At 43.4% G+C, this 18344-nt stretch overlaps 1 protein-coding gene across 2 annotated transcripts in view; it reads right to left on the reverse strand.

Annotated features, from left to right (window-relative positions):
• Positions 1-342: 342 nt before the first annotated feature.
• lingo3b (leucine rich repeat and Ig domain containing 3b) overlaps positions 343-18344 on the reverse strand; it is a 36220-nt gene continuing 18218 nt past the window's right edge. The window contains exons 2-4 of one of the 2 annotated variants that reach the window (XM_076744700.1): positions 10215-10824; positions 8662-9405; positions 343-8454 (exon numbers count right to left, since the gene is read on the reverse strand). In XM_076744700.1, the coding sequence (XP_076600815.1) occupies positions 7885-8454; positions 8662-9405; positions 10215-10769 (1869 nt within the window). In that variant the 5' untranslated portion in view covers positions 10770-10824 and the 3' untranslated portion in view covers positions 343-7884. The remainder of the gene's footprint in view (positions 8455-8661; positions 9406-10214; positions 10825-18344) is intronic. The other variant, XM_076744701.1, reaches the window with a different exon arrangement.

Genomic DNA, 18344 nt, shown 5'->3' on the forward strand with positions numbered 1-18344 from the left:
CCACTTAGAATCAGTATGTATTCAATATGGGACTGGGACGTGGTGTAAATGCAAACAATGAGCTGAAAGATGCTATAAAGCTCTGCAGAGCTGAGGGTAACTGCAGGGGATAGTCATCTGTGGGTTTGTCTATGAGCAAGCCCCCTCTATTACAAGTACTAGCAGCTTTAAATATTGTGTGTATGTATTTATATAAACATTTGCACAATAGCGTCTTATTTGTAACACTAATACTTGCACCCAGCATCGAGGCGGCTGTTAGACAAACGTCCATGGTGTTTGAATTGGACATGTCGTGTAGCTCGCGTGTTTCATAAGCAGGTAACGAGAAGAGACGCGGGACACTTTTGACAGAGTCACATCATGCTTTTATGACCAAAAGGAGTTCTTTTACAAGACAGACAGTATATAAAACATACACTGAAATAAAAAAAGAACTCATATGTGTTTTATAGACAAGTACATTATTGTCTCATCCTTCCCTTTGAGACCAAGCAGCCATGGGACTGAGCAAAACATGGGTGATCCCTGGAGAAAAGAAGCAGCAGTTAAATCCTATATAACTCTACCTACACTATTTACAGTTCAACAGTCATTGTCCTCTGTCAGACATGGCAAGGAGGTCTACAGATTAGATGACATGATATGGCTAATAGATCTAATATGTACAGTTTCTGTTCTTCACATCCAAGGATCCACAAATCACGGTACACGATAGAAAGTTTATTCAGGTACAGTCTGATGTGCTAGCTCTGCATTTAATTGGAGCGCTCAGCACCCATTCCTAGGTTTCAGAAGTCAGTATAACAACTGCATCAATGAGGAACAAATGTGCATTAGTGCAAAAACTAAGAGCGATCCATGAAAAAAATATTCTGAAATGTTTAACGAGGTTGGTGCCAGGTTGACAGAGAGAAAAGACAGAGAGAGAAAAGAGAGAGAGAAAGAGGGAGAATAAGTTTATCCCAGCCAAATTTGACACACACAATTCATTATTTTCCATTAGAAGGCTCCAACAAATACAGAGCTGCACCAACAACAGCTTCCTCTGGAGAGGCAAGAGAGCGTAACGTCGGCTCAGACCTGGGAAAATAAAAACTGGCACCATCTCGTTCTCAAAAGAAGAAAAGAGAAATCATCTTAAAAGGCAACGTGGAAACCTAGGAATGAGTGCCAACCAGGTCTGTAAGAGCTCGGTACGCCGCCTCCTACTCCAGAGGGACTGTGGGAGAGTGACAAGGTTCAAGATAGATCAATGAAAGTATGCCATTAATAATCCTATCCCCATACAGCATTGATCAGTCCCACCATCCTGCTTGGAATATCAATCAGTTTATCTACAGCTTACACATTTGAGCAGATCCCCTGTGTGTGGATAGATATGTGTAAAAGTACAATCATCCCAAGTAAACAAATGCTTCTTTTGTAAGATGCACACTGCATTGAAATATTCAGAGATACAGGTGATCATTTGCCCCTGGTTGTTTATTTGCACCAGATTAAAAACACATTAATGGTCTCACTTGCTCTTAGTTTGTTTCAACCAGTCCCATGGCCAGCAACAATGGCACCCATAGCTCTCCATACAGGTGTAGGTGAGAGTTTGGCAAGACCAATCACTGTATACAAAAGGCATGCATAGATTAAACCTGCTAAGACCACAAGAAAGAAAGTTTTTTTTTTTTCTCTAGAGAGGGACTGATCATTTGTGGATCAGCTCTCAGTCATATACAGAGAAAGAATGATACTATGACATTTTCTTATGCTTTGTTATTGTTTGTTGTGATGGTGGTGAGACCGGAGGGGGCATCAGAAAGTGTTTGTCTAATCTACAGACTGAGTCCCAGCAAACCAGGTCAGAACTGTTGGATTTGATAAGATGGAGGCCTCTCCATGATAACTCAAACAACGCCTCAGACGCCCAGAGCGGAGAGGAGGTCACGCTATGGCTATAAGATAATCAGCGAAGCACTGACTCATGAAGCTAACAGTCAATTTGCTCTGTCCAGTGTTTCACTGGATGAGACCCAAAGCTGTTATCTATTTATTTTCCCACCACATACAGTGCTTGTACATCAGCATCAGCAGTATGGGCCCATCTGTTGCTGTTACACAGACTGACCACCAGGGGTCAGTATTGTCACATAGAAAGGGGGGCACTTGCATTTATCTGGTCAAGGTTAAGCAGATGTCTGTCCACAGTGCTTAAAACAATCCTACAGTAATGCTCTGCTTCATGCCCAATTATGCCTGAATATCAGTTCACGATGACCATCTCTTTGTACAATTAGAGAAAACCACCACAGGTAATATTTCTGTCTAACACATATGTAAAAAGGTAAAATAATTAAAACAGTATTTCTGTGACACACTTCTCTGAGAGGCCTGTTATGGAAATGGGACTAATAAGCCAAGTAATCACCCAATCAGTCGAGCTTGCTTCTCTGTCATCCCATTACTGCTCCTCTCGGCTCTGATAATTCAACTCAAGTCTAATCCAATCACAGCAGCAGCTGTAAGATCTGGAGTAAAAGATGGATTCATTTAGAGCTAATATGGAGGCGGAAATGACAGGAACCAAATGCTGGAGAAATGCAGTCTTAAAGGTAAGACTGCTCTCTTCAGAGGTCTGAAAGAAAAGCCTCCTTTTATTCGAGAAGCAGAACAGAAACAGAAGAGGAATTCAGACTTGGCTGGTGATGATGCCATGATTATTGGCGTCTCAGGGTTTGTCTTATTTTGGTCTGCGTCTTTGAAGAGTTCCCCAGCGGAAGGTATCCTAATAGTGAGGTTGCTGCTGATGTTGTAAATGGGGCGTCTAGACTACAGTACACCAACCCCAGGCAAGGACGAACCGGAGGAGGGAGCGGGGGATCGACTCAGCCTACTTTCTCAAGTATCACGGCAGAGGAGATGAATCAAGCTCAGCTCCACTGGTATCCTCAAACACAGAGACTCTGTCAGCCAGACTGAAGCGATGGCTTGCCGGCAAAGCTGTGTGTACTGGCACCTTTTTCTTGTACAGAGAGCTGATGAACAATTGTTTGGCAAAGTGTCAGTTCTAGCAATTAAAATCATCACTAAATCATCGCTAAAACCTTTCATAATGGGAGGAAGTTTAATCTGGAGGGGGCATTAAAGATTTTTTTCAGGGCATTTAGCTTAAGTAAAATGAGTTCTTCCAGCTTTTCAAGGACCTGTGACGCTTGAACAGACACAAGCACTTATTTTCAACCCTGACCAACATGAAAATGTCAGTTTTCAGTGAATGGACTGCTTTAATGCTACTTTTTGTCACAATGACTCAGTGTACCACAGTAGGCAGAAAGTGAGTGTAGGCTCATAGCCATGGCATTACAACAACCCACCCCCCTTTCTACTGTTGTCAGTTTAAGTGTGACAAGAATTTATCAGAGAAAATACATACAGTACAGTCCATGGGTTTTCATATCCGGAGAAAGATCCCAGAGTGGCACTGCGCAGAGCGAGAAAGTTTCAGAAATGGTTCTTCAGGAATGAGTAGGGCGTGAAATGGGAACCATTGTTTTTTTTGGGAACCTGGGTCACCCCTTTCATCGTTTGTCTCCACTGATCCAATCACTGCTCCGTGTTCGATGGCATCACGAGGAGCAACAAATCATAACACGACAACACTGACTCACCGACCGCACAGTACACGTGTCTACTACCACACAACCATATTCCAGCCTAATACTGTGAACAGGGACAACGAGGGTTGGAAATGTTAAGAAGACAGGGGACAGGAAGAGGGGGGGAGGACGGTAAAGAGGAGGAGAAGGAGAAGAAGATAATAAAATGAAACACACCCTCATCTACGCTTACATTTGTGATTGATGTGTACACAATAACACCATCGACAATCACTACAGACATTCTCACTGTCTTCTAAACCTAATTTTCACTGAGAAATACGGGGGAATGGAAAAACGAAAGGGTCTGCTCAGGGAGAGGAGACATCCGTGAAGGCAACGTCCTGTTCTCAACACAAAAATGGCCGCTGACACTGTTAAATGCGGTATGAAAACCAGGCCAATTTGTTCATCTATTCTCATTCGGCCTCATGAAACTTTAACAGCTGTTCAGTTATTCATCCTGACACAGAAGCCGAGGTTTCATCATCCCTCACAAGGGACCAAAACTGAGTTTACACGATTCATTTTGCAAAAGTTTGGAGAGTCTGAGGTTCGCTCTTACCTGGGGCAATTGATTTCCAAACTGTAAACTTGCCTTTATGCAGTGTTCTAGTTAGTGTGATTTAAATGAGTAGTTCCCAACTTTTCACAGTACTTCCATTAAAATGAAGCAATGTGTACTTGCTACTCCACACATCAGTCAGCTGAATGGCAGCAGTTACTCAGAAATCTTTCATTAAGTTGTGTGTAAAGTCCTTCCTAGATTCTTATCAATTATCCTCAATTATCCCCAGATTAAGTAAATCAGGATGTCATTAAAACCTGAAATATCTTAGTTCATAAAGATCTTGGCGATGTATGCAAACAGCATGTTAAACTCTTTGTAAATTAATGCATGACATTGTTTTATCAATATTTTCAAGCATGGAGAAATATAAGTGTCAGAGTTAGCATTAATTTTGAATGAGTGCACATCATCATGCTGATCTAACCAACGTGACCATTTAGTTTGACATTATTGGCATTCTGATTTGCAGTCTGAGTCACAGGCCTACTGTATGTTCTGGTGAAATGTAATTTAAAATCTTATCAAACAGTATTTTGATTAAGTGTCCTACGTGCCAGGTGAGATATGTTGATTCCTTTACTTCATGCTAGGTAACATGATCTGTTCGAGCTCTGTAGATCTGTCTCTATGTCTGTGTGTAAAATCCTTCCTAAGTTCTTAGTGACTAGCTAGTTTCAACTAGTGATTTAATATATCAGCTAGCTCTTAAGGACTCCAGTAATGTGTAAATCGATCACTAGGCCTGATCAATAGCTATCAAGTACATAAAGAGAAAGCCACTGTAGCATTACGCTAACCAAGCATTATTACCACAATTTGCTATCTGAGAGATATTGGGTGAAATATTCCCAATTAACGTTATCATCATTATTATTGTTATTATGATTATTGTCAGATATGTTGACCATATCACGTTTTTTACTCTCCAGTAAAGTTTTGTCTGTTAGCCATGCAATTACAATCAAAATTTTTCCATTTGGCCGACACTTTTATCCAAAGCGATGTACATATGAGATTTTCAAACATCACAAGCAAGGTTCTGGACGGGAGAGTAAGAAACAAGAGTAACAACTTTCTAGTCCAATTGGAAATAGGTGCTACGAGACAGTGCTGTGAAGTAGTAGTGCATACACTTACTCCTGGCTGCTACTGTGTGTGTAAATATGAACAACTAATCTCCATGTAGAACTAGTATGTGTGGTGCAAACTGTTTTAATTTAGTGAATTTCTGGTTAACATTTTTAACTGGGCTAGTTTTGACGAGGCTAAGTTTGAATTGATGAGGTAAAGCTGCAGTATTCATGAAAAAAAACAGATAAAAGTTTGTGTAACAGATGTTTTTTCATCACTAGGAACCGCTGCTTTAGATGATATCTCCTTACTTAAGAATATTGCTCTGCCTGGTTTCAGCTGATAAGCACGCTGAGATGCAAACAGGCACATGCACTGTACAATGGGAACATTTCTAGGTGTTGAGAACAGAACGGTCCCACACGGAGGACAAGGAACTTCAAAACCGTAAACAGCCAAACGGTCACGGAGAACAACAACTGAGGAAATTAAAATGGAGGACAAACAAGAAGCAACAGAACACTTCAAAAAAAGGCTTTTGTTGTTTTTTTCATTTTAAAACCACAGTACGACTCTCCACTATACAATGCACATGGCGTGGGTAGGGTTAACACGACTTCATTTACATTTGAATCCTCGGTCTCCAGCCAGGGACCCCTCCCAAAGGAGGACCCAGTGGGGGTGTGTGGGGGATAGGGGTGAGGAGGGGGGGATGCACTGGGCTAGGGGGGCAGAGACATTCGCACACCGACCGTCTCAGAGACAGAGAGAGAGCAGTCAGCCACACTGCTTTATCAGTTTGTATGTTTATTCATGTGTAACTGTGACTGTTGTTCCTGGCAATCCAGATAACCTTGATGTGGATTCATGTCTTCATTCCCTCTGCTGAGTGTGTGTGTGTGTGTGTGTTATGGGCTGCAACTTTATGCAAGCCCAGTGACAGCAGATGGTCTTGTGATCATCATGACAGCTTGTAAGATGGCAGTAGCAATAACTGTTATGATGTAACTGAGTCATGCTCATGTTACTGTATAAAAAAAACGAGCGACACATACTATGGCTTTGTTTTTCACTCACAAATTTTCATTAGTTCTCTCTCACAGAATGAATTTTGGCTTTATGGCTCCACAGACAGTATTGCTGCAATGTTTTACTTCAACCGAGTAAATATGTGTGGCTGCACTCACTCTGGAGGGTAGTTATTTCACTTTTCCTGACAAAAGGTGCTGTACATGTGTTGCAATGTGTTTTCCACATGAGTTTGTGTGTTCATGTTCATGTGAAGCCCCCCACAGCGTCACTGTGTGTCCTCTGTCTACCTCTGAGTATGACCCAACTCTCCAGGCTGCTCCCCCCTGGCAGCGCTGGGAAGGCCAGGCATCCACCAACACAGCAGAGGGCAGGGACGAAGGCTGGAGGCCGGCAGGTCGACCCTCTCCTGTAGATGAAAGGGCATGACATTGACTTCTTTATTCTCCCTCCCTCCCAGTCTACCCAGCAACCTTCCACTGGCCACCAGCCCCGGTCACCCTTGCTCTCTCTTGTGTTGGTTGCTCTGGTTACTGTGGCAGCCCGTGTCCGGTGGGCTTGACTTCCTAACCAAACTCTCCGGGCCACAGGCAGCCACGGCAACTCTCGGCCGGTGCGCTCGTCCCAAACTCACACAGCTAACGTTGTCGCAAAATCTCACAAAGAAGAAAACGGCCGAATCGTGTTTCTTTTGTCTGTTTGTCTTTTAAGGCTAAAAAGCTCCAATCCATCGCTCCTTATCAGATATTGTTATCGGAACATATTTTACATTTAGCTCATGAAAGCAAATGTTACATGATAACGTCAAATGAAGTGTTTGACCCTACAGAACCCTCCTCACTGTTCAGCCGTGGTCAGAATAGATAGAGGTGGCTGTTATATGTTGTATAGAAAAACATATTCAAACTGTCTTTCAAAGCAATTTGTTTTATTCAGAGGTATGAACTTACAACTTAACGCTCAACTGCATTTCTACATGCATGATTCTTAACAAGGCAGACTTGAGAAGAGAATAGCTACAAATTCTATAAATGGGTGGTAGCCAGGTCTCCCTGCAATACATTCCCATTAAAATCCCTGACTGCACAGAATACAGTGAAGGGAAATTTAAGTGTATAGGAAATTTATTTCATTTTCTTATTAATGTATTGGAGAGACAGGACTACTACTATTCCACAGCTCAATAATCATGCCAATTTCCAAACTTATCTCCTATAATTCTTAACTCTAATATTCTTATCAAGCTTGGATGATCAGTAGCTCTTTCAAATCTATCAATACTGTAGTGCCTTGCAGTATCTTTCAAACATGTTTTCACCACAAGCTGAATAAAACCACTATGAGACAGAGAAATCAGGGTCGTTTTGTTTTCATTCGCAAATCAAACCAAATCGAGTCATGGCTCCAGTTTTGATGTGGGCGCTCAATTTTGAATAGAGCCATAGACGGGAACTTGTGCTTTCAAACTTCTTTGCGAGTCAGTGGCTGTGTGTGTTTGTGTGTGTCAAACACGTTTTTGGGACGTGCTCATGCCTCCCCCGAGGGACCCCTGGCTGCGTTGTTTCATATCATCTTCATGTTGAACTTCCTGGTCCCTCCTGAGGAGCCTCCAGTGGCGGGTTCAGATTTCCGGAAAGAGTACTCCACTGTGAAGTTGTTCTTGCGTTGGCCGCGTCCCCGGCTCCACACGAACAACAGCAGGAAACAGAAGAGGACAACCCCCAGGAAGGTGATGCAACCCATTGCTGTGGAGACCAAGATGGTGGTCAGGTCCAAGGTGAACTTGAGGAAAACACGTGTGCTGTTCAGATTTGTGTCGTTGAAGAAGTCGCCGCTGTACAGCGATCGGTTGAGAAAGAAGGCTGAGGCGGCATCCAGTGGCTGGCCACGCACTGTGAGTGTGGCGAAGTAGGTGTCATTGCCTCCAGCATTACTGGCAATGCAGATGTATGTTCCGCTGTCAGTAAGCTGGGCGTAGCGGATCTCCAGGGTGCCACTAGGGAGGACAGTAATGCGCCCTGAACTCTTAGCTGTGATCCGTCTGCGCTGTGGGGAAATCCAGACAATAGCAGGTACAGGTTCTCCTTCAGCTCGACACAGAAAACTCACTGGCTGGCCCTCACGAGCAATCACCTGTGGGAGGTGGAGGAAAGGAGTGCATGGACCAATAAATGCAGGAGGGTCAGAAAAACACAGCAGTATATATACACAGCAAAATCTGCCAGCATTACAGAATACTTTTTGTGCTTAGAATAAATAAGCATAACCTATGTAATCAAACCATGAGCATTTATTCATTTTTTGCTTGGTATTAAACCTAAATGCAATCATCTTCATTACCTGCTGCAGCTTACGGTTGCGTATCTTAGGTTTCTGGCATGTAAAGTGATCGAAGAGTGCAGAATCGGTGAAGGCGCTAAGGCTCACCCCTTGCACCTCCACCGGCCCCGCACACACCGGCACTCTGCCGTCAAAGTTGAGGGTCTTGCGTCTTTGCAGGATCCACAACAGACGGCAGTCACACATCAGGGGGTTCCCATCCACTCTGAGGGTCTCCAGACTGTTGACAGAGTGGAAGGAGCCCTCTTCCAGAGTCTGCAGATCGTTGGAGGAGAAGTTGAGGACCCGGATCTGTCGGAGGCCTCCAAGGGCATGGAGCTCCACTGTCATCAACCCTGTGCTTACCATGATGAGCTCCTTCAGCCTCAGCAGGTCTCTGAAGGCCCAGGGCTCTAATGTGGTGATGGGATTGTAGGACAAGTTGAGGTGGGTGAGGTGCACCAGGTTCTTGAAGGAAGCGGAAGGGACAGAGGTGATGTTGGTGTTGGTAATTGAGAGCCAGTGGAGGTCCAGGCCCTGGAAACTAAGAGGGGAGATATACTCCAGGTATGGCCAATGATCGATGTCCAGACCACGCAGGTTGGAGAGCTTGCGGAAGTTTTGGTCCTCCAGGGCAATGATGCTGAGGTGACGGAGGCGGAGGGTGACCAGGCTGCGGAGGTAAGACAGCGTCTGGCCAGAGATGGATGTCAGGTTGCAGCGCTCTATTGTGAGATCTTCCAGCCCCAGCAGCCCTGAGAATGCCTGGGAATCAGGAGGATAAAGATATTTAAATCATTACATAAGATGTGCGGCTGTGACAAAACGGTAGTATTTGACGACCTGGGGATGGGAATAGGTTAGATGAATATGAATCTTTCTTTGTTAAAGGAATAGTTCAACATTTAAATGTAAGGCTACAGACAGCAGCCGGTCATTAGCTTAACAAAAAGACTGGAAATGAAGGGAAACAGCTAAAAAAATTGTCTCCCAGGAGTCTTGTCGTCACAGAGACTTCAGGTAATCACGAAACTCAAACAAAAAATAGTCCTGCACATAACCCTAATTTGTCACTTTTGCACACAGTTTCTGTATGGATTAAACAAATGAAATATAACATGTTAATTCATGAGCTTTAGAGCTGTTGGTAGGTGGATTTTGTTACCTTTGAACAGAGCCAGGCTAGCTGTTGGCCCTGTTTTCAGTCTTTGTGCCAAGCTTAACGAACCAGCCGCTGGTTCTAACTTCATATTTAGCGTACAAACATGAGAGTGATATCAATTCTCTCATCTAACTCTTGGCAAGAAAGGGAATAAGCCTATTTCCTAAAGCATCGAACTACATATTTCTGAGCCAAAGAAGGCATTGCTACAGGCACTATGACTGGCAAATAGCAGCTTGGCATTAATGTCTATTTAAAACCACAGAATATATTCCAGTACTATCAATATGAAAGTGTGATCCTCTGGGATCTAATTTCCAAGGAGGATTTTAATAAATAAAGAACATGTCCTTCCATCTAGTCTTTCATCAGTAGCACAGTCATGATACCGACAAGATGCTGGAGAGCTTACCTTGTGTGATATATACACCAGGTCATTGTCTCCCACCTCCAGATGTTTCAGATTTCTTAGATCCTGGAAGGTGTAGTCCAATAAAATCACCATCTTGTTCTCGCTCAGGTCCAGGCTAGTCAGATTTCCCAGCTTGGCGAACGCCCCCATGGGCACTAACTTCAGCTGGTTCCCCCTTAACTTCAGCACTTTAAGACTCTGGAGGGTGGCGAAGGCATTGGGCTCTAATGTGGCGATGAGGTTCTCACTGAGGTCCACTTCCTCAAGGCGCGGGTATGGTGCTAGGTCACCTGCTTGCACCCAGCGGAGCCGGTTCTTGCTGAGGTCCAGAAGTTGTGTCTCTGTGGGGATGCCCTCTGGGATATTAGTGAGCCGCCGCCGCTGGCACGACACTGACCTCAGCTGAGCCGAACACTCGCACCGTGGCGGACAGGCTTGGCTACTTCCTGGCAGCGTCAGGGTTATTATGGCAACCAGGGATGCACCCAGGACCCATCGCCATACCCTCGGCCATGGCACTAAGGCACGCCCACCAGGGCCAGGAGAGCCAATCATGGCCCTGGTCCTCTGACTCCTCGCCTGTCGCAGGCAGGGTCAGTGCACCATACACCTGCAAGATGACACAGAGGGAAGACAGGAAGAAGATGAAAGCAAAGAGAGAGGGAAGACATAGAAAAATATGAGAAGAATGAACAAAGGCAGAGAATCTACCATCTATCATGTTCCAAGCTCATAAAAATTACATCCACACGGCTATAAATTATCTATGGATATCTAAGTTTAAGTAATATCGTACAGAAAGCTGTGCAGATTTGAGACGTATCGTGACATGCCATTAAAATAAAACTGACGTAGACCCCATTACAGGAACATGGATCCATGTTAGATACTTAAGATCATTTGTCTTTTCACTAATTAATCTGACTTCAGTTGTGGAACTGGGACGGTGGGAGCGTCTTACTTCGACTGAATTCATACATGTTGCATCTCCTCAGCTCTCCTTGCAGCACTGAGACCGTCTGCTCCATTTTGACAAACACAATGAATTTATCATCACCACGCATAAACACAGACTGCGCTCCTCAACAATCATGCTATGCCTGGAAGCCACGCATGCCGCACATAAGAAATGTGAGGTGTCTGAATCATTCTGCGCTTAAGTCATATCATGCGTTTGATCAGGTATGTGCTGATCCATGTATGCGTAGGACGTGGCATTTTGCTGGCTATGAATTAAAAAGAATTTTGGTCCTCCTTGCACGGAGATGAGATGAATCACTCGTGCTTTAACATTCCTTCAGGCAACCTGTCATCTCTCCCACACGCTGTTTTCAACTCAGAGACAGTCAAAGAGCACCTGGCATTAGATCTGGAACACAACTCAATGTCCATCTAGTTAGCATGAATACTTTTAAACTTTAGGAAAAAGCTACTGAGCTCACGAGTGTGGAAATAGGAAGTTTTTTGCTCTCATGCTAGAAATGCTCACCAGGAACCCCCAGATGTTAACTCTTGACTATTTGCTTGGTTGCTTGTTTTCCAGATGAAGTGGAAATGAGAGAGAATATATTATCATCACTGGGGAGTATCATGTTAAAATGTACTCTGATGCTGCCAGCGAAGGGAAGCAGAGCCAAACAGATAAATAATATATGGGCTGGTTTTTGCTTAATGGGCAGTGTTTAGAGGGCTGGTCATAGAGTTAGAAGCACCAAAACTCACCAGATTCCCTCTTTGCTGCAAGATTCGCCACTCTTCTAGCAAGCTGGATTTAGAAAACAGCCTCTCGAACACCTAATCATATCTGACTGTTTCAATGCGTTGGCATCAATGTGATCAAACAGGATGAAATGGGATTTAAGCTAAATTTAAATGATGCCAGACATAAATTCTTTCACACATTTTCACACATGATCACTCACACACAAACTGCCATAGAAAGCCCCGAGATTGTGTCTCATCTACTAAGCCTCAGGGCTGATAAAGCCCACAATTTTTTGACAGGCCTGGAAAACACTCTGTTTACAGATCCCATATCTGAAGGATCTGGTTGAAATCTGGCACAATTTTCCGTTTCGGTGGGAGACAAAACGCAGGCACAGAGAGGTTGCTGTGCAGACTGCTGCACAAACTGACCCAGTTCTCAGCAGCAACTCAGCCTCACACTGTCAACCAGCAACAACTCACCATGACCACAACAACAGAGCAGCAAACCTTAGCGTCTCCGTGGAATAGAGCCCTAGAGAGTAAACACGAGTATACAGATGTTCTGAAATAACGAGCTATTTATACGACGAAATCAAACAAAATTATCATCTGCGTCCCTGCACTGCAGAGATAATCTTTGTGGCTCTGACGATGATATTTTCTCTTCTGGCACCTTTTTCTGTCAGTTACTTTGGTCTATATTAAAATAACATGAAAACTATCGAATGGATTGCTATTAGATTTTGTTCAGACATTCATGATCCCTTGAGGATGACTCTTAATTACTTTGGTCATCTCCTGACTCCTGTAGCGCCATCAGCAGGTCAAACTCTTCTGCGTCAAACATCTATGGGATGGTTCGCACCAAATTTTGTATAGACATTCAGGGTACCCAGATGATGACTCCTACTGACTTTAGTCACAATCTGACTTTTCCTCTAGCTGCATGAATTAATTTTTTTATTGAGATATTCAGAGTGAAGTATCTTGTCAACTATCAAAACTCAAAATCAAAATTCTATCAATTCTTATGCCTCTAAAACTAATGACACTGCTACCAGCATCAGCTGTACTTTGTGTTTATTGCTAATTTGCAGATGTTAGCATGCTAACATGCAAAACTAAGACGTTAAACATACAGCTTAGTATACCTGCTAAACATCAAAATGCTAGCATTATCATTTTGAGCATTTTAGCATGCCTACATTAGCATTTAGCTGAACGCACTGCTGTGCTGTGCAATGTGCTGCAAACATAGACTCTTCTTGTGATATTGCAAATATATATAGTGTCTGTGAGTGTGTCAGTGAACATCTGCCTGGCTCTGATGGATGTAACCTGTCTCTACACACCCCCTGTGAGAGTCATCCTACGGGTCAGTGGCAGAGTAGGAACATGAATCAATGAGCTGCCATCGTGGAGGCAGACAAAGTCTTCACTGCTGGACTCAAGGACAGGCAGGGATTCTTAAAACACACACACACACACACACACACACACACACACACACACACACACACACACACACACACACACACTTCTTCAAACACATGGATCCACGGGAGTCTGGGCATCATCCAGTGAGCAGGTGAATAAATACACATCTTTACTTTTACTCTCAAGGCAAATACTGGGGATAGCTTTCTACTATTGTTGCAGCAGGCGGCTTTGTCAGTAGCCTGTGTCCTGTGGATCTGACTACTTCCATATTCTGCTTCAACATTAAAGAGCACAGGGTCAGTCTTACAGCTAGTTCCTACACTTGGACAGCCAAACACACATAAAATCACACTAGGAGTCCCCAAATCCCCAATACAAACTCTAAATTAACATTTTCCTGATATTAAGGCAACAGCAGTAGCAAATCAGGACTATCCAGACAGTGAGGAAGGTAGATTCTGCCACAAACCAGCTGTCCAGGGAGAGCGAGGAGAAGAATGGGAGGAAAATCAGCCCAGAAGCTAAAAATAACTAACTTTTAGATACTGGCCTAATGAGCAGATGTTGGGGAACAACATCCCTGTCCAATCACACATACATCATCAGCATGCACAGGCACAACACTGATGACCACAGCCAGATGTCTCAAACACTGGTTCAGGGTACTCTGATTAAAAACACTGTTGCCAAAAAGACACTTGCCAAATAGCTGTGGAGGAAAAATAAGGTTGTGGTCATTGTCTGGAGTGCGTTTGTCTGTTTGTGTGGCAGTGTGTCCGACCGTAAATAGGTCATCCATGTTGACTGGTAGCCTTTATAAGCCTTTATATTTGGCCAGCAGAGCGTGGATCTCCTCAATCCTAGCATCCCTCCGTCCTAAGCTCTGGCTGACTTTTTTGCTTTCGCTTTCTCTCACACATACACGGACTCCCCCAACACACATGCACTCAATAAAAACCTCCCAAAGAGACACAATTTAGCATCAGTGATGTAGAAGCAGTCGAGCAGTCAGCAGGTTATTAGAGAAAGCTTTTCACATTTTATTGTTGCAAACAAACCAAGGTGCAAACTTGACAGATTTTTACTTTTCACAGGAAAGCTGACAGTTTGTACTTTCCATTGCTAAGTAGTTATAAGTCCAATATTAAATCTGTGCTTAGTCACTCCATTTTAAGCCCAAGTCAAGCGTGGAGTACAGCTTAGCAGCTCTCTGGTACAGCTGCACTAAAGGGGTGGAGAGACCGCGAATGTAAACGTCAGGAGAGAAGACAACTGTGGTAAATTTGCTCAAAGCAGAGATTTATGATTTCATTAAAGGGTGGAAATTCTCAGTTTGGCCATATGAATCTACAAGAAATATCACCTCGTCCAAGTCAACATGAAAGCTTCTTTTGTAAGCCTGAAAAGTCGAGTTTATTTGTGTCTCTGCTAATCAAAGCCTCATAAAGGATTCACAGTGCTCACATTGTAAGTAAAAAACAAAAACAACAACGCCCAAACTTAGACTTGCGACGATAACAAAAGAAAACTGTCATCACAACATAATTAGGCAGAACAAAAATGGAAGGAGCCCTGGGTGGAGGCTCACAGAGCAGGATCCCCACAGTGATGAGGCGCACCATGCCTGGAGTGGGAGCACAAAGATAAAATATGAATAAAAAAACTGGAACAGAAAGAAAGAACACTGAAGGAATCACCAGAAGACAAACACTCGGTCAACATGCGCAAAGCCTCGATTGTTTGTCTACATCATGACCATCATCCCAGCGACACCCAGAGACACAAGACAATGTCACCATAAGCCATAGCTCCCAACGTTCACAAATAAAAACAGCTCAGCGGACTGCAGCGTGAAGGACACTGCAGTTGTTTGCAAAGAGAGACGATACTCATGACGGCGCTCGATGCCATGCAATCCTACTGTAGCTGCATCCTCTTCCTCTGAGAAGTCTGACTCACAAACGCAGCGAGTGTGAACTGATTGAGACTGACAAGCTGCCTGGTTTGACCTTTAGCTGATTAGAGGCAAAAACACAAACCTTCAACTTGACTGCTGCAGTAGTGTTTCAGTGACATATTTTAACAATAACATTAAAAAATAAACTGTAGTAACACATCATGTGGTCTCACAGACGTGGATTCTGACTTAAGGGTGAGATCACTTCCCTTACACCAAGTATAGTTTCCCCTGTTTCAGGAATGCTTCCAAAAAAGGGAACTGTGGGGTCAGATAGGCTTATTTGAGTGTACAGTATCTTGAATGCTTTCTTGTATTATTGACAGAAAATAAGAATATGGGACTAAATACGTGACTAATGACTTCACATGATGGAGATTTGTTGCAGTATTTAGCTCTAAACCAAATGCACACCAAGGACTGTATTTGTCAAACTGCCAAAAGAGAAACTTAAAGAGAACATAAAGCATCTGTAATCGTGTTGAATGAGAATATGAAAACTATTTATCACCTGAATTATCACCTGTATCTGTAGCTCCACTCGACAGCAGGGAGCATTGTTGGGATTATTATTGTGGGCTATTATTGCAGCTCATTCTTTAGCTCTCCGGCAACCTCTGAAAATCCACTGTACACCACCAGCTCAGCACCACACAGCAGACAGACACGGTTGGCGACTAAATGGTGAACATAGTGGAACATTTAGCAGCTAAAGAGCCAGATGTTTCCCTCAGGAGTTGGTAGAGACCAAACACAGAGTTGAAAGAGAGTGAATATTGAACTTACATCCACCAGGTGGACACAAACACGACCCCAAATAAATGCTAATGTTGCTCCATAACTTCTGGGTGTGTAAATAAGCAACTGCTTGTGGCCAAAAAATTAATTGTTTTTCTTTTAAGAAGAAGAAGGTTTAAGAATAAAAGCTATTCAGCAACAGCAAAAGCAGCTCCAGAAGTCTTTCAGTGGTTAAGAATAGATATCAGATGACTGCAGTGCTGAAAGAGTCACGATTTTTGTTTAAGAGGCATTCAAACAACATGAATAAAGCTGGCATTAGCTTTCTTCACTTTTTGTCTGCACTTTAAAGTGTGGTGGCCTTCTAAAGTCTCCTTATCTGGTTTTCTTTTTTTGTTTCTGTTTCAGTAAATATACCATTAGTTGAGTCCTGTTTAAACAACTTTTGATGCTGTATGTTACAGATATGTTTTTGCAGGAAAATACATGACTGAGTAAAGTGTGATGATGTTGAAGAATGAATAATGGAGTAGATGAGGGATAAGTCCTTGCATCTGATTGGCAATTTCTGCTCTTTAGTATTCCTTTAGTGGTTTAACTTCTTATCTTGGTGCAGTGATGAAGACGTGTACTCTGGGATCCTGTGACATCACTGCTGCGTGTGGTACAGGCGTGATGGGCTTCAAACTTTTCAGCCTGGTGCTAAGTTAGTGTTTGAAGATGTCTCTGACATTTAATTGATTTTGAAGTTGATTTCCAAATTAGTGTCTCGTCAAAGCATTTTCAGTTTAATTCTTAAGGGTTTGATAATCATGGGCCTAGTTTTTTCTCTCTCTCTCTCTCTCTCACACACACACACACACACACACACACACACACACACACACACACTGTGTGCATGCATGCACACTGAGTAGTCAGCAGCTGAGCCGAGGATGCAAGGTAACATATCCACACTGTCAGTCTCAATCCTCTCATACTGTATACTCCTGACACCTTGAGTCTGCAGCACAGCTACAGGCTTACAGCGCCCGCGCCTGCACGCGCGCACACACACACACACACACACACACACACACACACACACACACACACACACACACAGACGCACTTCATCATCCTTTGGAGAAGCATCACCTCTCTGCTGATGACTGTCTCCTTGTACAGGGGATGATGTTTCACGAATCGAGAGACACTTTCTGACTCACGCAGCCTCCTACTGTACTGTTTCGCCTCTAACCAGGTGATCCCCAAAATACTTCACAGATCTCTGTGATTTTTTCTGAGCTGATGTATGTCTGCATCTTTCCTGAGAAGTGCAGCCAAGTGAGGCGCCACCAATACTGAGCGTTAGTTAGCAAAAAGTGGCACAAGCTAAGAAAGCCGAACTCCAGCCCCAGTTCTCTAACTGCATCAAAGTCAGCCAAAACTGAACATCAGCGAGGGATGCAAAGTGCATGAAGAACAATGCCTGACAGCCACAGAGGAAGAAAAGCACAACAAACAAAAGCTAAAACAAGCTAAGATAAAACCCCACAAGACAAAAAAAAAAAAGACAAAAAAAGTATGTGCTGCTTGTTCATTAAGGGGGAGAGAATCTCTTCCAGTCCTCAAATAACTTCTGCAACAAACATCACATCCCGCAAAACAGTTTACTTTCATCAGGCTAAAAATAAGTTTAATGTTGGAGTGACTGTTTGTTGAACAACACACACTAGAAAAGTCCCTGCATTCAGACAGGAGCTGTCTGGGCTGGCGTGTGGGCAGACGGTAGACAACGCTAAGTGGATTAGAGGGGAGATGAGCCCAAAAGGTCGTTTCATCTGTGTGTGTGTGTGTGTGTGTGTGTGTGTGTGTGTGTGTGTGTCATGTTTTCACTTTGAACGTCACCAACACTGAGACCTCAGCGAGGGGCGCCGGGCGCAGCAGGGAGCCTGATGGGCAAAATCCCATGACACTGATCGCTTTGGTCTGGATCAGTTTCACTCAGTGCAGCGCAAGTTACTCAAAGTGATTAGTCGCAAGCAGCTAATCCATAAAACATAGAGGCAACTAATAAAAGAATATTCATCCAACTATACACAGTACATTATTCCTGTCTAACACTTGAAACGGTGAAAGAGGTTGTCGGCTCTACACAGGCTTTCTGCAGGGTTCACACAGTTAAATGTAAGACCTCTTTGATACAATATAGAGTGCAATTTAATACCTGTTTCACAATCAGCCGAATGAACAGACGATGATAGACCAGTAGAGATATTATGGCTTATTTATTATGATGTTTTTCT

The sequence above is a fragment of the Chaetodon auriga genome, chromosome 12 (genome assembly GCF_051107435.1).
Source record: "Chaetodon auriga isolate fChaAug3 chromosome 12, fChaAug3.hap1, whole genome shotgun sequence".
In the NCBI taxonomy this organism is placed as follows: Eukaryota; Metazoa; Chordata; class Actinopteri; order Chaetodontiformes; family Chaetodontidae; genus Chaetodon; species Chaetodon auriga.